The 23513-nt window shown below is 38.9% G+C and overlaps 2 protein-coding genes across 5 annotated transcripts in view; both read left to right on the top strand.

The window, feature by feature from the left end:
* eif2ak4 (eukaryotic translation initiation factor 2 alpha kinase 4) overlaps positions 1 to 23513 on the top strand; it is a 66304-nt gene that overhangs the window by 25463 nt on the left and 17328 nt on the right. For 3 of the 4 annotated variants that reach the window (XM_047157549.2, XM_017476212.3, XM_047157550.2), the window contains 17 exons: positions 1710 to 1832; positions 2082 to 2186; positions 2539 to 2602; positions 2727 to 2806; positions 2894 to 2995; positions 7829 to 7879; positions 8004 to 8240; positions 9842 to 9917; positions 15649 to 15770; positions 16034 to 16083; positions 16320 to 16488; positions 16814 to 16930; positions 17939 to 18004; positions 18916 to 19089; positions 19364 to 19498; positions 19597 to 19704; positions 19803 to 19931. In XM_047157549.2, the coding sequence (XP_047013505.1) occupies positions 1710 to 1832; positions 2082 to 2186; positions 2539 to 2602; positions 2727 to 2806; positions 2894 to 2995; positions 7829 to 7879; positions 8004 to 8240; positions 9842 to 9917; positions 15649 to 15770; positions 16034 to 16083; positions 16320 to 16488; positions 16814 to 16930; positions 17939 to 18004; positions 18916 to 19089; positions 19364 to 19498; positions 19597 to 19704; positions 19803 to 19931 (1908 nt within the window). Of the gene's footprint in view, positions 1 to 1709; positions 1833 to 2081; positions 2187 to 2538; positions 2603 to 2726; positions 2807 to 2893; positions 2996 to 7828; positions 7880 to 8003; positions 8241 to 9841; positions 9918 to 15648; positions 15771 to 16033; positions 16084 to 16319; positions 16489 to 16813; positions 16931 to 17938; positions 18005 to 18915; positions 19090 to 19363; positions 19499 to 19570; positions 19705 to 19802; positions 19932 to 23513 lie in introns of those variants that run through there. The other variant, XM_017476213.3, reaches the window with a different exon arrangement.
* On the top strand, positions 267 to 1241 carry LOC128633541 (CD63 antigen-like). The gene has a single exon (XM_053682451.1). The coding sequence runs from the start codon at positions 708 to 710 to the stop codon at positions 1062 to 1064; it is 357 nt and encodes a 118-aa protein (XP_053538426.1). The 5' UTR covers positions 267 to 707; the 3' UTR covers positions 1065 to 1241.

Genomic DNA, 23513 nt, shown 5'->3' with positions numbered 1-23513 from the left:
TTGTGTGTGTGTGTGTGTGTGTGTATGTATACACTATTTGGCGAAAAGAATGTGGACACCTGACCATAACATCCATATGAGGGTCTTCCCCAAACTATTGCCACAAAGGAAGCACACAATTATCTAGAATGTCTTTGTGTGCTATAGTATTAAGATTTCTTTTCACTGGAACTAACAGGCCAAAACCTGTACTAGCTTGACCATGTGCCTGTGCACGAAGTGAGGTCCATTGATACAAGGTTTTACCAAGGTAGATGTAAAAAAAAAAAATCGGTTGGCCTGCATACAGCCCAGACCTCAACCCCACTGAACATGTTTGTGAGGAATTGGAATGCAGACTGCACTCTCAAGACCTCCTCGCCCAATTCCAGTTCTAGTTTCTTCGTTTCCTGAACGTCCTACCTTCATGAAGCGCATGCGGGTGACTCAGCAAACCATAAACGACACCATGAACAGGATTTGGTAGGATGAGGGTGGACCATTGCCATTTTAAAGCAGTACAAGAAACTTGAAGGCTCGTTAGATTTGTTTACTGCTTCTCAACCCGTTTCTAAAACTTAAGAATCCAAACTTAAAAGACTATGGAGGGTACAGTGAAGTGCGTGAAGTTCCTGCTCTCAATCATCATCATTTAAATTGGACTAGCCATTGGTGCTTATGTCTTGAAAGGAAATCTGGAGGATCTGCCGGAGAAGATTGTGCAGGAAATGATGAAAAATTACACAACAAATCCAGATGTTCGGAAGGGACTGGACGAATTACAGGAAGAGCTGAAATGCTGTGGAGCAGTGAACTCTTCTGACTGGATGTTCTTCAAGCCTGACAAGAACTCCATTCCTGACTCCTGCTGCAAGAACGTCTCAACCAACTGTGGAGCTGGAGCCCTGAATGACGCCCACAAAATCTACATAGAGGGCTGTGGCGCTGCTTTGGAAACTGCTATCAAGAAAAACCTTCTCTGGGTTGGCGTAGCAGCTCTTGTCATTGCCTTCATAGAGCTCTTGGGTGTTGTGTTTGCCTGCACGCTGATGAGAGGGATCCGCAAAGGCTACGAGGTCATGTGATCCCATCGTTGAACTTCAGTAAAAATCACTTTCACACTCTAGTCAAACACTTCAGATTTGTAAATGCCTTCTTGCGGAGTCTAAAATTCTAGACAAAAATGTGCCTATATGCAGGTAGAGAACACCTGAATCTTGTTTTTTAATCATAGATGCTAAAGAAAAGGTGAATTACTGTCTATCATTTGTCTCGTTACATCTCATAAATTTGTACTTTAGTATTCTTTTTGTACTTCTTTTAGGGAGAGATTGTGCTTTTATACTCTCACATTTCATGTATTTTATTATCAACTTTTCAATGTTGAAATGCTTAACGATTTTGGAATGGCATAAACAATAAACTTTTACAGTCCCCCCAAAAAAGACCTCCTCGCCTGACATCACTGCCCAACCTGTTGTGCTTTTGTGGCTGAATGAGCAAATCCCCAATGCCACAGTCCAAAATCTAGCGGAAATCCTTCTCAGAAGAATGGAGGCTAATATAGCAGTAAAGAGGGGACTAACTATATAGTTTTGAAATGTGACGTTTAATGGTCGGGTGTCCACATACCTTTGGACATAAAAGCCTAGATGAATTGCATTTTTAGGCCTAGGTTTCTCTGGAGAGTTTCTTTATCTGTGTGTTTTTCTCTCTCTCTCTCTCTCCAGATGGAGTACTGTGAAAAAAGTACTTTGAGGGACACAATTGACCAGGGCCTTTACCAGGACTGCAGTCGCCTCTGGAGACTCTTCAGGGAGATCCTGGATGGCATCGCATACATTCATGAACAGGTAACCTGTATCTGAACCACAGCCACATCCAAACAGGAGGACACCGCATAGTTTTTGATAATAGTGCTTTTTATGCTTTTGATACAGTCATAAATTGTTACAGTGAAACATGACCAGAAGGAGGCTGATAGTCAAACTGACTTATTTCAACTGAAATGTCATGATGTTTTTGGGGTAGCCAACCTGTTATTTTGGGTTCAGCTGTGGGCTATCATGGACTGCTTGAACTTGTTCTGCCTGTATTCTTAGGGAATGATACATAGAGATTTGAAGCCTGTCAATATTTTCCTGGACTCTCGTGACCATGTCAAGATCGGAGACTTTGGCTTGGCTACTGACCATCCAGCCAGCACGGTAAAAAGCTATACAGGATTTTTATTCACAGTATACTCATACTGAACATCCTTTCAACACTTAAAAATATGCACTGATAACACTGAGTCATTTGTACTGTAATTAAATAAAGTGAATTATTATAAGTTGTGTATGGATTAGTTGCTTTGCTAAACAAAGAGCTACTGTATAAAGTGATGCAATGTGAAGGAATTAAGGAATCACCATGACTGAACTATAAAAAAAAAAATCATAATGGGACCATCTTGCATGCTTAAATTGCAATGTAATGTAACTTAATTAGTTTAGTGTTAATGTCATGTGTCAGTGTCATATGAATTGGAATGTTTCACCGCGTACACGTCTCTTACAGGCTTCTGGCATACTGGAAGTAGAGGACAACTGCTCGGGCCTCGTCCTAAAATCAGATCCAACAGGTGAAGCAGCAAAGAAGAATTTTTATCTTTACTGTTTACACCACATTTAATGAATGGTTTTGTTTTTTTAAATAATGTATGTATTCTAAAACACACAGTGCTTTCTAATTCATTTTCGATCTAGGTAACATGACTGGTATGGTTGGCACAGCCCTGTATGTCAGCCCAGAGGTCCAAGGAAACACAAAAGCAACTTACAACCAGGTACAATTAACATTTAAAACCTTTTGTCATGGTATACATATTGATCTATTCAGTATTTCTTTAAAACCCATATTTTTTTGTCTTTAGAAAGTGGATCTGTTCAGTTTGGGCATCATCTTGTTTGAGATGTCCTACAGACCAATGACAACGGCTTCTGAACGCATCACCGTCCTCAGCCAGCTCAGAAAAGTAAGTGTGTACCAGGTATATAGATGTGCACTGATCTGCCATAACGTTAAAACCACTGACGGGTAAAGTATAGAACACTGATTATCTCATTACATTGGCACCTGTCAAAGGGGTGGGATATATTAGGCAGCAAGTGAACAGTCAGTTCTTGAAGTTGATGTGTTGGAAGTAAGAAAAATGGGCAAGTGTAAGGATCTGATCGACTTTAACAATGGCCAACTTGTGATGGCTAGACCTCTTGCTGCAGCGCCAAATCGGCAGGTCTTGTAGGATGTTCTCAGTATGCACTAGTTAGTTCCCATCAAAAGTGGGCCAAGGAAGGACAACTGGTCAACCGACGACAGGGTCATGGGTGCCCAAGGCTTGTTGGTGCACATGGAGTGTGAAGGCTAGCCTGTCTGGTCCGATCCCACAGAAGAGCAATTGTAGCACAAATTTCTGACAACGTTAATGCTGGTTATGATAGAAAGGTGTCAGAACACACAGTCCATCGCAGGTGCCATTGTAATGAGATAATCAATCTTATCCACTTCACCTGTCAGTTGTTTTAATGTTATGGCAGATCGATGTAAAGATACAGTTCCCTCTGCTAATATTGGCACCCTTGGTAAATAAGAAGGCTGTTAAAAATTGTCATTGCTGTTTAACATTTTTGATCTTTTGTTAAAGAAATTCACAAAAATACTCCACTCTCATGATATCAAATAATTGCAAACACAACATAAATTGCAAACAACAAAATTGTTAAATGTACTTGTGCAACAATTATTGGCACCCCAGTCAATACTTTGTGCTACCTCCCTTTGCCAAGATAACAGCTCTGAGTCTTCTCCTATAATTCCTGGTGAGGTTGGAGAATACATGGCAAGGGATCTGAGGCCATTCCTCCAAACAGAATCTCTCCAGAAATTTGAGTTTCATGCTGTTGGACTCTCCTCTTCAGTTCACCCCACAGGTTTTCTATGGGTTTCAGTCAGGGTACTGGGATGGCCATGACAGGACCTTGATTTTGTGGTCAGTAAACCAGTGTTGATTTTGATGTATGTTTTGGATCATTGTCCTGCTGAAAGATCCAACCATGGCCCATTTTAATCTTTCTGGCAGAGACAGTCAGGTTTTCATTTAATATCTGTTGATATTTGATAGTCCGTGATGCCATGTAGCCTAACAAGATGTCCAGGTCCTTTGGCAGAAAAACAGCCCCAAAACGTTATAGCCACCACCATATTTATCCGTGGACATGAGGTACATTTCCATTTGGCTACCTCTCTGTTTTCCAAAACCCACCTCTGGTGTTTATTGCCAAAAAGCTCTATTTTAGTTTCATCTGACCGTAGAACCCGATCCCATTTGAAGTTCCAGTAGTGTCTGGCAAACTGAAGACCCTTGAGTTTGTTTTTGGGTGAAAGTAGAGGCTTTTTTCTTGAAACTGTTCCAAACAACTTGTGGTGATGTAGGTGACTTCAGATTGTAGTTTTGGAGACTTTCTGACCCCAAGATGCAACTAACTTCTGCAGTTCTCCAGCTGTGATCCTTGGAGATATTTTGGCTACTCTAACCATCCTTTTCACAGTACATTAAGACAATATAGACACACGTCCATTTCCAGTTGACTGGAACTTCTTAATTATTATCCTGATGGTGTCAATTGGTATTTTCAATGCTTGTGCTATTTTCTTATAGTTGTGAAGCTATACAACTTTTGTGAAGCTCAACAACTTTTGCTGCACATCACAGCTATGTTCCTTGGTCTTACCCATTGTTACGAATGATTAAGGGAATTTGGCCTATGTGTTCCCTCATATTTATTCCCCTGTGAAACAGGAAGTCACGGCTGAACAATTTCCTGTTCCTAGTCACCCAGGTGTACTAAAAAATGTCGAATATACTTCAAATATATTTTCATTTCATATAAATTCATAGGGGTGGCAATAATTCTTGCACACCTATATTTAACAAAGGTTTTTTATTTATTTATTTATTTATTTATTTATTTTTTTTGATAAACCGGTGTTGTTTGATATCCATGAGTTTTTTTGTGAATTTGTTGAACAAAAGATCAAATACTAAAGACAATTTTTCACAGCCGCCTTTGCTCATATTTACCAAGGGTAAATACAATATTACAATATTAGTGGAGGGCACTGTATATGGGTTGACTGAACAGATCAAGTTAATGTCAAAGGTTTTATCCACAATCATAACATCGCAACAATCAAGAATCAGTTGAAAAGGGTAGAAACATCTGGCATGTGAAAAATTATTTATATCATACATCTCGTATAAATAATTTAACAGGCTAGTGAGGTGATTTGCCGGCGTTCTATTAACTTTAATAGCCTTTCTCCATGTCATCATCAGTCATGAATTTACAGAATGTCTACTCTAGTTTCTGAACAAAGTTGGTCATGTATTGACCAGAGGCTACTAACTCGTATCGTATCATAGCAGATTCAGCTGCATCATCAAATATCGAATTGTTCATTTTCTAAAGAATAAAAAGCAAATCGTATCATGAGGAAACCTGAGGTTACACCCAGGGGCGATGTTACAGGTGGTGCAGAGTATGCCAGGCATATGGGCCCAGGACACTAGGGGGCCCCAGATCACGACTTTGGATTATTTTATTTATTTATTTTTGGTGATTGATTTTTTTTCTTACATACATGAACACGTTAACTAATAATATTATTGTAAAATAAAATAAAAATTTGCGAATTATAGAAAGTAAGAACTGAACATAAGCATGCTCTTATCACTTCAAAATACAGGGCATGAAGTTAACCTCACATAAAAAAAAGAATATGATGGATGGAAAGAAGCACCTGTCAGGAGCACAAAAGCGAAAATGTAGAAGAAAAAAAAAGGAATGAAAACATTAAAAGGATGAACACTTCCCTTATGAATTGGGTCCTTACAAATCACAATAAACAAAATATTGGAGATGATTGTAGTGACAGACTTGGAGATGCTATTTGTTATGGCCTCAGTGTGGATACTAGCAGCGAAACAGGACAGCAGATTAGCAATAAACAAACAACAATCTGCAGAGACTAAACAGTAGGAAAGGACCGTATTCAAGTCAACAGCAGCACCAGCGATGACGACCTCACAGAGACAGGACTACAGGTTAGCGAGAGTAAGGCCGCAATATTTCAGATTGATGGAGCCAATAATACAAGCTATACCAGCTGTCGGTGAAAGTGAAGCATCACACCCCGCCGGTAGACCGAGTACACCCAGTGTCACTGATGATAGCAGGGAACAACTAAGTAAAGCAGACAATGTAATTATCCATGTGCGATCATGATCCAGATCCCTCAAACTGGCCTTGCCCAGATAAAGTCAGTGATTCATTCCGTATGATGCTGACCACGATTCTCCGAAATTCCCAGATGGTCCATTCCGTAGATCACAAGACAGTAACAGATGTTTTTCAAAAGCCTACTGCTATAGCCGATTAACAAATGGAGAATGAGTGGAACGGGACTGGTTGATGTTTTACCATAAAGCAAACTAAGTATACTACTTTGCATGCAAAGTTTTCATGTTTTTATTGTTACTGCCTAGATTTTAATCTCTCACTGAGAATATGTAGGAAAACTGTTAAAAAATAATTTAAAAAATAATTTTTGTAATGTATAACTAAAATTAGATCTTAAACATTTTCGTTACTTAAATATATGGTTAAGTTTATAAAATATTTAAATGTTACTTGAAATAATATAAATGTTCACTAATAAATTATTTGTTACTTATTAAATGTCAAAAGAAAACACACATACATGTGGTAGAAGGGGGCCTAATACTGTCTTGCATACCCCCCCCCCCCCCCCCCCAAAAAAAAACTCTTCATAGTGCCCCTGTTTACACCCTAATAGCAAACAGTGATCAGTTGAGTCAAGTGATTATGATGAGATTCCTGTTTAGTAAACTGCCATGACTGACATTTACCTTTTGAGATGAGACTAAAGAAGCTGTTCTAGGTAATTTCGTATGATCAAAGTGATTGCTTGTTTTCCATTTTAAAGTTCTATATTAAAATTTAAGGTTGAAAATTGCCTACGAGCTCTGGAGGTAGGTTGCTTACAATAGCCTGGCATCTCAATGTAATAATCAGGTAATGACATGAGAGTAGAGTAATTGAGGTCCCTATACCTAGTTTTTTTTTTAATGTTAATATAATGAGTTGTAATAAACTATAACCTATTTGCCCTTATTTGTGTATTCAACATAGAATGACTGCTGGACAGGTGGGACATCTGTGGGTTATGTATAAAGGCTGGTATAAAGATGGTCAGGTGTCCACGTACTTTTGGCCATATGGCGTATGTGCAAAGGATAAACCAGTTTCATTTAGTTACATGTAATTTAAAAAAAAAAAATTTAGAAGAAGCTCAGCTTTATTATCAGCTTCATTTGTTGGCATCTGTGTAAGGCATGAAACTCATGCAACTGAAGCATTTTAAATTTATATTATATTTAATGGCTTCACTTAAATCACTGCTGGTTTTGATGTCATGAAATGATTTCATGAGTCACATACAGATCTGCTCCTACAGCGTTCCTTAAGCTCACATCTGTACTTCTTTCTACACAACTCTGATGCATAAGAGTGAGTGAATTTTAAATAAAGACTTCTTGAGATCATATTTAGTTTCTAAAGTGACTTTAGTCTGTATTGACAATGCTAGTATTCATATTGGTCTGGCCTTAATACTAGTCACAATTCAGAGAAACTTCACCATAGTGCACAATATTAGCATCAGGGAGCAGAGAACTTGTCCCAGCACATGCCTTTATATCTGAGTCTGTTCTATATTCACTTTGCAGGAGTCCATTGACTTCCCTGAAGATTTTTTTGAATATGAGAACAAAACACAGGTGAGCTTTTCAAGCCAGTTGTTCTTCTTCTTCTTATTATTATTATTTTTTAATGTATTTATTTTATTATTATTAAATTTCAATTTAAGACCAATGTCACATCCCTGATCTTTTCTGGATATAGAGACAGCTGATTTGCTGGCTGCTGAGCCATGACCCAGCCTTGCGGCCCACAGCGGTGGAGCTTTTGAAGAGCGAACTTCTCCCTCCTCCTCAAATGGAGGAATCGGAGCTACACGAGGTGCTGCAGCACACCATGGCTAACGTCAATGGCAAGGCCTACCGCACCATGGTGAACCAACTGTTCTCCCAGAACAACTCTCCAGTGATGGACTACACATATGATATTGACATTTATAAGGTAACATGGCCATATACAGTGGTGCTTGAAAGTCTGTTAGAATTTTCTACGTTCTGCATAAATATGGTCTAAAACATAATAGGATTTTCACACAAGTCCTAAAAGTAGATAAAGGGAACCCAGTTAAACAAACGAGACAAATATTATATTTGGTCATTTATTTATTGCAGAAAATGATCCAGTATTACATATCTGTGAGTAGCAAAAGTACGTGAACCTTTGCTCTCAGTATCTGGTGTGACCCCCTTGTGCAGCAATAACTGCACCTAAATGTTTCTGGTAACTGTTGATCAGTCCTATACATCGGCTTAGAAAAATTTTAGCCCATTTCTCAGTACAGAACAGCTTCGACTCTGGGATGTTGGTGGGTTTCATCACATGAACTGCTTGCTTCAGGTTCTTCCACAACGTTTCTGTTGGATTAAGGTCAGGACTTTGACTTGGCCATTCCAAAACATTAACTTTATTCTTCTTTAACCATTCTTTGGTAGAACAACTTGTGTGCTTAGTGTCATTATCTTACTGCATGACCCACTTTCTTTTGGGATTCACTTCATGGACTGATGTTCAGACATTTTCCTTTAGAATTAGCTGGTATAATTCAGAATTCATTGTTTCAACAATGATGGCAAGTCGTCCTGGGCCAGATGCAGCAGAACAGGCCCAAACCATGATACTACATGTTTCACAGATGGGATAAGGCTCTTATGCTGGAATGCAGTGTTTTCTTTTCTCCACACATACCGCTTCTAGCGGTCCAGTTCTATTTTGGTCTCATCCATCCACACAACATTTTTCCAATAGCCTTCTGGCTTGTCCATGTGAACTTTAGCAAACTGCAGAGAGGCAGCGATGTTATTTTTGGCGATCATTGTCTTTCTCCTTGCAACCCTGCCATGCACACCATTGTTCTTCAGTGTTCTCCTGATGGACTTATAAACATTAAATTTTGCCAGTGTGAGAGACGCCTTTAGTTGATTTAGATGTTACTCTGGCTCCTTTATGACATTGCAGGCTATTACACGTCTTGTTCTTGGAGTGATCGTTCCTGATTGAGCACTCCTGGGGAGGGGAACAATGGTATTGAATTCCCTACATTTGTACACAATTTGTCTGAATGTGGATTGGTGGAGCCCAAACTCTTTAGAGATGGTTTTGTGACCTTTTCCAGCCTGATGAGCATCAACAACTCAACTTTCAACTTCAACTTTCAAATTAAACTAATGCTAATACTAGAGGTTCACATACTTTTGCCACTCACAGATATGTAATATTGGATCATTTTCCTCAATAAATAAGTGACCAAGTGTAATATTTGTCTCATTTATTAATTGGGATCTCTTGGTCTACTTTTAGGACTTGTTTTCCCATATATATATATATATATATATATATATATATATATATATACCTCACAGACTCACAGTTTAGTGCATTATTCCCTCCTCACCCTTAGATGTCAGTATGTACCTGTGCAGCTTTTAAACTCCAATACTACCTTCATAAAACCTCATCATTTGGTTCATATAGTGCCAGCTATGTTTAAACACCTCACAGCCACCAGTTCCTAACCGACCCCATTCTATTTTCTTTTTCCCCAGGGTAGTTTTAATTTCAACAGTGCAAAATTGCAGCAGTACGTGTATGAGACAATCACCAGAGTCTTCAGAAAGCATGGTGAGTGACTCACACTGAGTTTGAAAGTGTCTTGCACGTTCCGCCTCTGCCTGAGAGCACTTATTTAACTTTTTCAGGATTTGATTACATCATAATATAATAATGTAATATAATACAATACAATAGTATATAAGATGGGTTGTAAATCTGTTATCTCTAGACGCTTTCATATTTTATGCACTGGTGCAGCCTCACTAAGAAGTCATGTTTCATATTTCCTTTTATGATTATAATGATCATTAATAATAAGCAGCCATGTAAAACAAGGTAAAATATGTCAGTAAGAATGTCTTCTTGCCAACTAAAAAAATTTAGGGCTTAGAATTAATGTTGTCTACATGTGATGTAATCACAGCTGGGAGCTTACATTTTAAGTTTCAGTTTTGTTAATTAATAGTAATAGCAATAATTATAAGTTGCTGTTGTTTAAAAAAAACTTGCATTTTGAATCAAACTTTTTATTTAAATGTCAGCAAGCATGTTGTTAGGTGCCGTCAATTCGTTGTCGGCTCATGGCGACTTTATGGATAATTGTCCTAAAAAACGTCCAGTCTTCCACGGCTGTGGTGATTTATGTTGATCCACTGCGTAGTAGGCCTTCCTCTTCTACGTTGACCTTCCACTTTGCCCACTATGATCTCCTTTTTCCATTGATTGTTCCTTCCGCATGATGTGACCGAAGTAAGAGTATTGTCAGAGCTTCCAGTAACATCTTTGGTTTTATCTGCTGCAGTACTGATGCATTTGTTTTCCAGGTCGTCCAGGGCTGGATTCATCATCAGCACCATAGTTCAAAGGCGTCAGTTTTCTTCCTGTCCAGCTCTTGCATCCATATCATGTGACCAAGAAGACCATGGCTTGAACTAGTCTAACTTTTGTGGACAACGTCACATCCCTGCACTTGAGAATTTTGTCCAAGCTCTTCAGGGCGATTTTGTCTAGACTCTAGAGCATTTCGTCAGCTGATTTCTTTCCTGCTTGTCACTTCTTTACTGATCCAAGTAGATTGAAGTCATCTGCTATCTTTATTTCTTCTCCATCAAATGTGAAGATTTCCAGTTTGGTAGTTATGAACAGCTCTCGTCTTCACGTTGAGATGCAAGCCCATTTTCAATGTTTTCAATGTTTCATGTTCTTTGATCTTGGTGAACAGCAAATCGTCTTTGCTTTCAGCTTATATAGTCGTATCATCAGCATAGTAAAGATTGTTGATGAGTTTTCCAGCGATTTTCACGTTCTCATGTTTCTTGTCATATAGCCCTGCTTCCCTGATGAATTTTTCCCCACATATAAATTGAACAGATTCAGAGTGAGTATGCAGCCTTGTCTTACGCCCCTCCTGATCCTAATTCTGAACAATTCTATTTCCCTTGTCTTGTTTGAACTGTTGCTTCTCGGTCAGTTTGTGCATGAGGTTGTTCTGGTTTACCCATGCTTTGTAACGTGGTCCAGAGTTTCTGATTCACACAATCAGATGCCTTGCTGTAGTCGATGAAGCACATGCAGATATCCTTTTGAAATGGTTCTTGTTCGTAAGGCATAGTTTGAAACTCCTATTGCTCCGCTTGATCTTCATGGTACAATGACATGTTGTATGCCTTCCATCTGTTCTTGATCTCCTCCACATCATTGAGCATGAGTCCTTGAGTGTCTTTCAGCATTCCAATTTGAGGTTTGAAGTTCTTCTTTAACTCCTAGTTTCATGAAAGCTGATCGGGTCCTGTCCCTGATATTTTTGCATTCTATTTTCTTGCACATGCCCTTATAGGACTTTTTTTTTTTGTCCTTTCTGGTGGCATGCTAAAATCTCTGGTTGAGTTAAATAACATCATCTCTTTGTCCTTTCACTTTAGCCTTCTGAGCAATATTCAAGGTTTCTTCAGTTAATCATATTGTCCTCCTTTCTTTTCATTGAAGCAAGGTTCTTTTACTTTCTTCAAGTATGTCTTACCATATTTCTTCCTGTGCTCTGCCATCTTTGTCCAATGCAGTGAAACGATTTTGCATGCATTCTAAACACTGGTGATATTTTATCAAGATTGTTCTTTACAAGTTGCCTGATTGGCTTGGTCTTCCCCAACTTGAGCTTGAGTTTATATACTAGTAACTAGTGATCTGTACCACAGTCAGCTCCTGGCTTTGTTTTTGTTGACGGTATTGAACTTTTCCATCGCCTACATGAGCAAACATAGTCGATCTAATTTCTGTACAATCCAGTGGGTCAGGTCCATGTGTACATTTGCCTTTTGGGTTTTTGAAAGTAAGTGTTTGAAATGAACAGATTGTTAGTCTTGCAGATCAAATGTTCTCCTGCTTCGTTCTTGGTGCCAAGTCTGTTTTTCCAACCACTTGGCTGCCTTCGTTATTGCTGACCTTTGCATTCCGGTCTCCCATGAACTCTGAGTCGTCTGCCATTAGGCCCGGGCAAAGAGTAGCACATGGGCTTGATTGGGTTGCTCTGTAGCGCCCTCTTTTACACAGTACAAAACATTGGTGCATATATCATACATACTTGTACTCTGTACACGTATTTTTCTCATCCACCCGAACAACTTTCATGCTGACAATCATTAGCTCTGCCCAACAGGAAGTCTGCCATTTTGGATTTTATTAAAAGCGCATGTGGTGAACTTTTAAATACTCCTAGGGGTTTCATGTGATTGTCACCTAACTTGGTCAACATTATGCCAAGACATTGAAGATGCTAAATTATGAAGGGTTTTTTGATATCTCAAATGTTTTCACCATGGTGAGTTGTTAAATTTATGGTGAAAAAAGGGAAATGTCATGGCTGATGTAAAATTGTTAAAGAATTTTTGATATTTTAATTAGTGTTGCCCTGGTAATGCATCAACCATTAATGCTGGTTTCTGGTGTTTTTGAGGCCCTTAGCATGCTTAAAATTTCATAAAGTTGGCACACATCAGTTTCCGGTTGTTAGGAGTTGGCAAAAGCTAAGACATGGGCGGGGAGGCGTTCTCTGTAGCGCCCCCTTTTTCGCCTACAGTCCCCAAACTCGGTACATACATTGTTCTCATCAAGCCGGACAACTTTCAAATTGAGAGTCATTAGCTCCGCCCAACAGGAAGTTGACCATTTTGGATTTAATGTATATTTTTTGAAAATTGCAGTATATGTGTAAAAAATGCTTTGCATTTTTAAATACTTCTCTTAGGGGATTCATGTGATTGTCAACAAACTTGGACAAAATTATGTCAAGACATTGAAGATGCTAAATTGCCAAAGGATTTTTGATATCTCGAATGGTTTCGCCATTTTAAGTGCAACTTAAAGCCGATATTAAACAGTCTTCTTAAATCTATCCGAATCATTTCAAACTTGCTCAGAATGTCAAGACATGACTGATCTAAAATTTTGAATTGATTTTTGATATCTTTAGTGTTGCCATGGTAACGCATCAAACATAAATACTCTTTTCTTTGTATATTTGGGTGTTTTACTCCACAGCACTCCCTTCACTATAATAGAATAAAGAATACAAGTGACTTTCTTTAGGCCATAGCTCTTTTACTTGATTAACTTGACTTATTGAGCAGAGTGTACCTAGACTCTGGTGAGCCAGGGGACAGGAATTCTCAGTCTTCACCAAGCTCCGGTGCTTTCATGTATGACAGTTGCTCTATGCACCTATTTCACTGCTCCATGCTTGTGAATAACAAGCTTAACAAGCATAGCTCAACAGCCTGGTTTTGAGAACAATCCATCACATCACAACACAAACAATGATTTGCATTAACCTGCCAGTAAACAGACTTTTACTATCACTGGGGGGCTGTTACCATGGTGACTCAGTTATCTTTCACTGGGGACAGGCCTAGTTCCAAAGCTTCAACTTTAATGCTAATACTACTATCACTGCCATTGTGCTTCAGCATCTCATGGATCACTAGCTAGTTGAACCCAGTCCCTGCCGTAACTTACCGATGAAACCATCATTGAAATGTTTTCTCCTATTAAAGGCATTGTAACTATGCTTACAGTGACCCCCTGTGACACAAGCATAGCACACAACTGCTAACTAATTACAGGAAAAACAGAAATACAGCAAACAACACATTAGCACAGAATCACTAAATGCATATTATAGATATTTCTATATAAACATATGTAACGTGTTTCACGATGGAGTTTTGTGTTTTTAGAGTTGTGAGTTTAATGTGTAGCAGATTATCAGTAAATGATGGTCATAGCAAATAAATCATTATTTGGTAGAACACACTCTTTGATTAAGGGTCTTGAATGAGCTTTCAGTCAATGCTGTGTTGGTGCATGATGCATGAGAAAAAATGTCTGTTTTCAGTTGCCAAGATTCAAATAATTTTGTGGGGTTTTTTCTTTGCTTTTATAATCTCAGTAAAAAGAGCTCTGCTATTGTTCTTCATGGTGAATTATACATGTGTTAATATATATATAGGAGTGAGGAACGTATGTTTGTGTTCTTTCGTGAGAACATTTAGCTTATGTTTAAGACCATTAGGATTTGATTTCAGGGTGTTTTGTATAGCTGCCAAAGTTTGCAATTTGTGCAGTGTTTGCTTTACATCCATGCTGGGTGGTGTAACTGCATCTTTTAATGTGGGGTTATGGGCCTTTTTTTCCTCCATCTGTCTTGGATCATAGAAAGATTTTAATGTTGCCTAATATCATGATGACTCACTGCTTGCCCCATTATGTTATGATAGGATACTGCTCGGCACAGAGCAAAAGTGAGGGTTTTTTCTTCCCCCCCAAGCCCCCCCCCCCCCAAATCTGGGTGTTCCAGAAACTCAGCAGAGCTGTTGATCGTTTCCAGTTTGTATCTGGGTGTTAGGGGTTCTATTGTCACATTTAAGAAAACAGGATCAGTAATTATTGACCAGTAATCCCACTGGATCAGGACATTGCATTTTGAAAACTTTTTTTTAATTAGTGCAGTTAAAGGCAGATTATACAAAAATCAAAGAACACCTCAAACTGCACTTCGTTAAAGAGTTGCCACACACAGGCTACAAATGATACTAGCTTCAATGCTTTTTAGGCCACACTGTTAATGAGGAAAATGAATTAAATCAGTGCAATGATGAATCTGTGTATCATATTACATATCATAATTTTTATTAAGGATGTACCAATTCTTGAAATGCACTAATGTAGACGGCTTGGGGACATACAAGGCTCAGATTAAATAGTTGATTATGGAAGTGAGGGTGTGTAGAATGGAAGCTCTTGTCCTCCAACAGAGCAATCCTTCTAGCTCAATGACTGGCCTTCCTTGAATGTAGGTTGATGTCTATAGCAGTGTTTGGGAGGTTTTTCCAGGCTAGGACTTAAAACGCCATGTTCCACCTCAGTGGATTCTGGTTTGGTCTCTGTCAGCTTGCAAGCTTCTCTGACAGGCTTTAAACTAGCTGAGTGAGACTGGATAGTGACATGCAGCTGTGGCACTGAATAAGCTCTTTCACACAGTTCTGGTCATGATGAAATTCACTATGCCATTGTGCAAGCATTGTATTTAAAGTATATTTAGCATTAGCTAAGAACCAAATTAATGGCAGGAGGATTTCCTTACTCTCTTAAGATCCTATTCCACTTTCCATCTACTTAAAAATTTGTTTCTGTTTTTCTTCCTACTGTATAGACTCTTGCGCTGACTTCAACGCAATCTTATAGTTCACATCACTATAGTAGTCTTGTTTCTCTCTCTCTCTCTCTCTCTCTCTCTCTCTCTCAGGTGCAGTAAGATTACAGACCCCCCTCCTCCTGCCCAGGATCCGGAAGCTGTATGAAGGCTGTGAGGTGGCTTGCTTTATGGACCACAGTGGCATGCTGGTCACTCTTCCCTATGACCTGAGGGTGAGTGCCCCAACATCAGCATTCACAACATTTTAGATGTTCATGATGCTGAAACTGACCCCAAATCAGAATGCATCATTCCAGCAGAAAGAATTATGTGTAGGAGTGTTTGTGAAATTACAAAATAACAAATAGAATTTTCACGTGTACAGTACCAGTATTTACCTTTTACTCCAGTTTACCATCTACTAAAGTATGCTGTGTTTATGAGGACCATGTCTATAAGATCTTATTTTGTCTGTCCCGCATTTTCTTTTCTCCAGGTCTCATTTGCCAGATTTGTGGCCAGAAATGGCATTTCACACGTCAAAAGGTAGGTTTGAAATAAATAAATAAGTAAATAAAATTATATATGTATGTATGTATGTATGTGTGTGTGTGTGTGTATGTATGTATGTGTGTGTGTATGTATGTATGTATGTATATGTGTGTGTGTGTGTGTGTGTGTGTGTGTGTATAGCATTATTTATTTTATTATTTTTTAAACTGTTTTAAAACACTGTGAATCACATGCCATGGTCCTAATTATTAAGTCTTGATGTTGATCAGGTACAGTATCGAGCGTGTGTTCAGGCCACGGAAGTTGGACAGGGCTCATCCGAAAGAGCTGCTTGAGTGTGCTTTCGACATTGTCGTGCCTGTGACGAGCAGCTTACTCCCTGATGCCGAGACCATCTACACCATCTCTGAGGTTATCCAAGAGTTCAGTGCGCTCCAGGTGCCTAATGCAAGCAGCATTTGAATTTGACTGAATTTCTAAAAAAGTTACTTTTAATTATGTGTGTGTATGTGTTTCTTTTTTTTCTCCCCACTTGTGATGCCAATTCAACAGGAATGTTGTAAAGGCATATCTTCAGCAGTCCTTAGTGATAAAGATGACAACTGTGACTTCTTAGTGCGTTGGTTCTACCAGGAACAATTTTGATATCGTGTATAGAAAATTAGCAGGAATATCTCATGGGAGAACATCAAAATATGGTTGAGCAATAAGGCCATGTAAAGTAGTACATGTTAATAGTTTTATGTCTCATGATGCATTTCAGGAAAGGAACTACACTATCTATCTGAACCACACCAGCCTGTTACGAGCCATTCTGCTACACAGTGGTGTGCCAGAAGACAAAGTAAATCAGGCTTCCAGTATACTGTGTGATGCCATGGTAAGCTCAGACATGCATGCACACACATGCACACACATTGGGACCTTGGTGGGCACATTTACAATATACCCAAGCAATATACTTCCACAAATTTGTGCAAAGGCTACCATGTAAGGACTAAAACATAAAAAATAATCAGTGTCGTGATCAGGTGGTGTGATGACCATTATGACCCTGACGTTGATTATTTTCCAGTAACATTACATCTCAAAGTAACACTTTTTTATTTATTTTTTTTTTTTTTATGGAGAGTGAATGGATTCTCCCTCCCTGTGTAAGTTGTTACTATAGAAACAATAAGGTATTAGCTGGCATATACTTTGACAGCTTGCAGCTGACACTACTATCAGAGCTGCTGTTGTAGAACATCTGTAAACACCTTTTGACCAATCATAATCAAGAATTCATCAGCACTTTAATATAATGGAAAATGAATTTGGATTTTTATTGTAATCTTTAATCTTGAAGGTAGCTGACTGTTTCCATTACACATTTGTTATACCATGCACATATTGTTATTCTGTTATTTGTAAGACCCATGCTGAGATGGAGGTCATTGATCATGCTACATATAGCATGCTTTTGCAACACTGTTGCACTCTACACAGTAATCTGCAGCACAGATCATGTTTACATTATCGTTTTTGGAAGATACCCCTAACTTCAGCGAGTTACAGGAGTGCGTTGTTCTCAAAAAACATTTCCTCATGTCAGTACAAATAGTCCAGGGACTAATACACAACTTCAGCTCAAGACTACATACCTGAGATTATTAATGTGCAAATTATAATACTGAAGACAACAAAGTTAAACAGATAATATGTTAAAACCAAAAGCCCACCATAGCAAGCAGGGAATATATTCAACCCTGAAAATCAAAATGACACTTTTGTGTGTTTTACTTTTTATCTCACAGTGCACAGAGTTCACGGATTTGCTTATGGTACTAATTTGCTCCCTCTCTTCATGACATAACTTCTCAATTTCAGTATCTCTCTTTCTCAACAGAGTGAGAAACTGACGAAACGCGAGGTGGAAGCCAAGTTCTGCAACCTGTCCTTGTCTAATAACAGTGTACGTTACAGGAAATTAACAGCCTCTTGGTTCATAGACCTAAACTGTATGTTGAGTATTTTGAGATCTAAGCTGTAGGTCCTAGGAAAGTTTTTGAATCCTTTTTATACTGGAAAATTCCACCCTGAAACACTTATGCTTGTGTGACATGCGTGTATTTTAAAAATATGTGATGTGTTTAGTGATTCTAACGCTAAGTTATTGGTTAGTGTGGAGAAGTTAGCGGTTGTTTGCCTTGCTGAAGTCACAGGGGAAACTGCTAGTGCAGTTACAATGGCTTTTAATCTGAAAAAAATTCAGTGAACTCAAACATATTGGATGACTGTCAGATTTCACTGTTGGATCCTAAAAACCGAAGAGCAAAAGATTCTTTTCTTATTCGCTATTTTCCAGCATCACATCGATGAGAAATCCAGTGTAGAAATAGTGGAGCCAGCAAACACAACTTCAGAGTGTAATGCACCTATACGACAGAGTGAAATTAGACCAACATCTTGCTGAAAGAAGTTTAAACGTTAAAAAAAAAAAAAAAAAAATCAACTCAGAATTTCATTGTTAAATTAATCTTGGAAGCCAAGATTTAACGATGACGTTAATTTGAAAGATTAATATACAAGCTAATCTTTGGATTTATCCTTAATTAGATTTGTGATTTTAATATCTGAATAATTATTTATATTGCAGTGTAATACATCAGTTGTTAAAAATCTGTCATCATAGGATGACTATTCTGTAAATGCATGCTGATTAATCCATCTTTCTGTGCATTTCAGTTTTTTGTGTTCATCTGTTCAGGTCCTTATTGAATAATTATTCAGGAATTAATTGAATAAGGCGCATCGTCTTTTACTGTTTCAGTATGTCTTACCATTGTAAACGAAGTCTCATGTTCAGTGTGCATCTATGTGCAGTTGCAGACGCTCTATAAGTTCATAGAGCAGAAGGGAGAGCTGAATGAACTCAGTCCTTTCATCAACTCTCTGACCAAACAGAAAACTGCTGCAGTCACACAGCTGGCCAAGCAAGGCCTTAAAGATCTGGAGGAGCTTACAGGTCTGCTCAAAAGACTAGGAGTTAAAATACAGGTACAACTGCTAACCACACTGCTCTGCTTAAGCGTCTTCTGATATTACAGTTTTATCAGGAACTATATATGACATGAGGATGTAACATCTTCCATTACAAGTGATTTTTATGATTTGAACAATAATATGAGTCAGTTTAAATGAATTGGGATTAAAGACGTCATGAGACATTAACAATGAATCTGGTATGTCGGTTCCTACATACAATAGGTGGAAGTAAACCCAGTATTGGCCTCTTTTATACTAAGCAGCTGAACTTCTTGCTGGGTTACAGGTGGTGGTCAATCTGGGCCTCGTCTACAAGGTGCAACAGCACTGCGGGGTCGTCTTCCAGTTTGTGGCCTTTATTAAGAAGCGCAAGCGCACTGTTCCCGATATAATAGCAGCTGGAGGACGCTATGACCACCTGGTAGGTCAAACATACACAAAATGTGTTAATAAATTGTAATGAGCACTGTCCCATTACACACCTGCTTCTCAGAAGCTTGCTTTCGACTCCTCCCTCAGATCCTGGACTTCCGTGGACCAGCAGCCGCTGCTCCCTTGGCCTCGGCGGTGGGGGCGAGCATAGCCCTTGATAAGATCTGTATTGCTGTGGCAGCCATGGAAGAACCGGTGAGATTGATGGATCAGTTCCTCTGTCTGATTTTCTCATTGGTTGTTTGCGAACATGCCTTTCTCTGATTGGCTGTCTTGTCTTGTTCTCTCCACAGCCTCCAGTAAGCTCATGTGATGTGCTGGTGGTCCCTGTAGGCCACACGTCAATGAGCAGAGCCGTTAATGTCATGCAGAAGCTCTGGACTGCCGGAGTGTCAGCTGATTTGGTTTACGATGTGTCACAGGTCAGGGTTTTCACATTTGACTTGAGATTCAGGGAGGTGTACAATTCACACGCTTGTCTCGGTTTAGGATTGACAGTTTTGTTAGTTCATCAAATCTTATTGTTCAACTATAGCATATTATTTATTAACTACAGTGACATATTTAGTAACTGCAACGAAGCTACACTCATCACTTGTCTAATATACACCAGTTAGAGGATGGAAGAGGATCCCACAAAATTCATGGGACAGCTACAAATACAGTAGTGAAATGGTGAAACATGCTTATGAGCAGAACAATAAATATCCTCATTACCCCAGTTCAGTTTGAAGGATGTTTGTTTATGCCACTACAGTTATTTGCTGCACAAGCGTGGATTGATGACATCAGCAGAACGTAGTAATTTCTTTAATCGTAGGTCTATCATTAGAGGATCTTCATTCTATAAGCTTACATGAGGAACAGGTTGTTTACGCAGCTTGTTATAGATTTCAGCCTAGTTTTATTTTCAGATAATCTCCTACAGTGTGACAAGTAGTAATAATAGTAATAAAAAAAATTAAACAAAAAGAAAATAAGAGATGTTGTTATTTAACATCTCACAGTGTAAAACTGGCGTTAACAGGAAAGCTATGAATTAAAGGGGTTAATATAGTATTATTTAAATATATAGGTGAATGATTGATTTAAATATGTTGAATGTGTGTGTCAGTGGGTATGTGTCACATTAGTGTAGTGGGTTAGTGCTAATAGTGTAGAGTGTTTCCATACTGTTGCCATGGCACAAGCACATTCTGCATGTCAGTAGCACTCCATCAGTGCCAGGGAGCTTTGCCTCAGCATTACACACCCAATTACTCACACCCTGTTCTTGTGCTCTAGTCCACTCTAGTACTCACTACTCAGTTAAGCAGTCCAAATGACTATCATATTCATTTTGTTTTTCATCTTGGTTCTGCAGTTGCTGTGCTGGCTTACATTGTGTTTTCTGCTCTTCATGTTAATCTGGTTTTATTTATATTCTTGGTTGTGTATCTTGGCCGATTCTTAACCTCAAATCACTTAACTCAGTGTCCAAAATCAACACTATCTGTCTTTTTTTTCCCGTTATATTTTTCCTGACTGGAAATGGATTATATTGATCCAAAATATGACTATGCTCCAACGTAATAGTTATGCCACAGATTCTGTGAGATACTTGTGTCATATCAGAGGTAGACATGAGTGTCAGATTTCTGACCAATCCAGCCTGACCAAACCACATCTGCAGACACTCTTAAACATCCCCCACCAATGCTCCTGCAGAACATTTTACCAATCCTGCCCACTCCCAGTTATTATTTTTTGTACTGTACATGCCTACAATATTTTCTGACAAACTTAGTTGGTTATATGTGGCACAACATAAACACTTTTTTTTAATAATTTTTAAAAATTTTTATTTAAACCACTGTGACCCTGAATGATGTTACTGATGTTGAATGAATGAATCTGTCACACAGCGCTGCAGCACCATATATGCGCTCATGCTCTTTCTTTCTCCCGAAAGCTTCATATCTGACTGCCAGCTCTATCCTGCAAGAAAGTAAAAAAAAGATCCACAAAAATGATTATTTTCCTTTTATGGAAAGACTCCATATACATTGGGGGAAATAAGTATTAACATTTTTTTCAGTAAACATATTTCCAATGAAGCTATTCAAATGAAATTTTCACCAGACATCAGTGTTAACTCAAGAAATCTGGAAATATAAAGAATTCACAACATTAAAGTCCATAAATAAAACTTCTGAGTCCTCCAGTAAGCATCATTTGGGCCATTATCCGCAAGTGGAAGCAACATCACTGCGTCATCAACCCTCTGTGCACAGGAGCTCTTCGCAAGATTTCTGACCAGGGAGTCAGAAGTGTAGGACCAAGGACCACTCGGAAAGAACTCCAGAAACACTTGTAGGCAGCAGGTACCATCGTCACAGAGAAAACAATAGGCAATGCACTCCACTCCTCATGCTCACTCCGCAAGACTCCGTTGCTAAAGAAAAGGCATGTCGGAGCTTGTTTAAAGTTTGCTACAACCCTTTTGGACATGCCTTTTAAAATACTGGGAGAGTGTATCAACTCTTTTGATCCCAAACTCAAATGTCTTCAGTGTACAGCAAAAGCAAATGAATTGGCCTTGCCATTCCAATAGTTTCAGTGTGTGTACATCGATCAGCCATACATTAAAACCACTGATAGTTCATGTGAATAACATTTATCTTGTTAAAATGGCACCTGTCAAAGGGGTGAGATATATTAGGCTGCACATGAACAGTCAGTTCTCAAAGTTGATCTGTTGGAAGCAGGAAAAATGGGAAAACAGATTGTGATAGTCGACTGGGACAGAGCATCTCCAAAATGGCAGTTCTTGTGGGGTTTCCCAGTTAGTTCCCAGTGTGGTTAATACTTACTAACCAAGGAAGGACAACTGGTGAACCGGTGACAGGGTCATGGGCGCTAAAGGCTCACTTATCCATGTGGGAGTGAAGGCTAGTCCATCTGGTCCAGTCCCACAGAAGAGCTACTATAGCACAAATTGCTGAAAAGTTTATGCTGCCTATGATAGAAATGTTTCAGAACATTTCAATGCAGCTTGCTGCGTATGGGGGTGTGTATGCCGCAGACCGGTCAGAGTGCCCATGCTGACCCCTGTCCATTGCTGTAAGCGCTTACAGTGGCCACGTGATCATCAGAACTGGACCATGGAACAATGGAAGAAGGTGGCCTGGTCTGATAAATCATGTTTTCTTTTACATCATTTTGATGACCGGGTGCATGTCTTACTTAATGTGCACTTACCTGGGGAAGAGATCGCACCAGTATGCACTATGGGAAGAAGACAAGCTATGCTTGAAACCTTGGGTCCTGCCATTCATGTGGATGTTACTTTGACACGTACCACCTACCTAAACATATACAAATACACCGCTTCATAACAATGGTATTTCCTAGTGACAGTGGCCTCTTCAGCAGCATAATGTGCCTTGTCACACTGCAAAAATTGTTCAGGAATGGTTTGAAGAACATGATAATGAATTCTAGGCGTTGACTTGGCCTCCAAATTCCTCAGATCTCAGTCTGATTGAGCATCTGTGGGATGTGCTGGACAAACAAGTCCGATCCATGGAGGCCCCACCTCACAACTTACCGGACTTAAGGGTTCTTCTGCTAATGTCGTGGTGCCAGATACCACAGAACACCTTCAGAGGTCTTGTGGTGTCCATGCCTTGACAGGTCAGAGCTGTTTTGGTGGCACAAGGTGATTGGCTTGTGTGATTATATTTTGATTTTTGTACACACACACACACACACACACACACACACACATATATATATATTGTGTGTGTGTGTGTGTGTGTGTGTGTGTATGTATATATGTATGTATGTGTGTGTGTGTGTGTGTGTGTGTGTATATATATATATATATATATATATATATATATATATATATATATATATATATATATATATATATATATATATATATATAATAACACAAACACTGAGGGCGATGGATGCAATATGGTGCTACATACCAAGTTTTATACCAGTATTTCTCTTTA

The sequence above is a fragment of the Ictalurus punctatus genome, chromosome 9 (assembly GCF_001660625.3).
Source record: "Ictalurus punctatus breed USDA103 chromosome 9, Coco_2.0, whole genome shotgun sequence".
Classification (NCBI taxonomy): domain Eukaryota; kingdom Metazoa; phylum Chordata; class Actinopteri; order Siluriformes; family Ictaluridae; genus Ictalurus; species Ictalurus punctatus.
This window is presented reverse-complemented; position numbering and strand designations above follow the sequence as displayed.

Bases quoted from the DNA above. Each gene is read 5' to 3' on its own strand.
- LOC128633541 (XM_053682451.1), top strand. From the start codon at position 708: ATGATGAAAAATTACACAACAAATCCAGATGTTCGGAAGGGACTGGAC.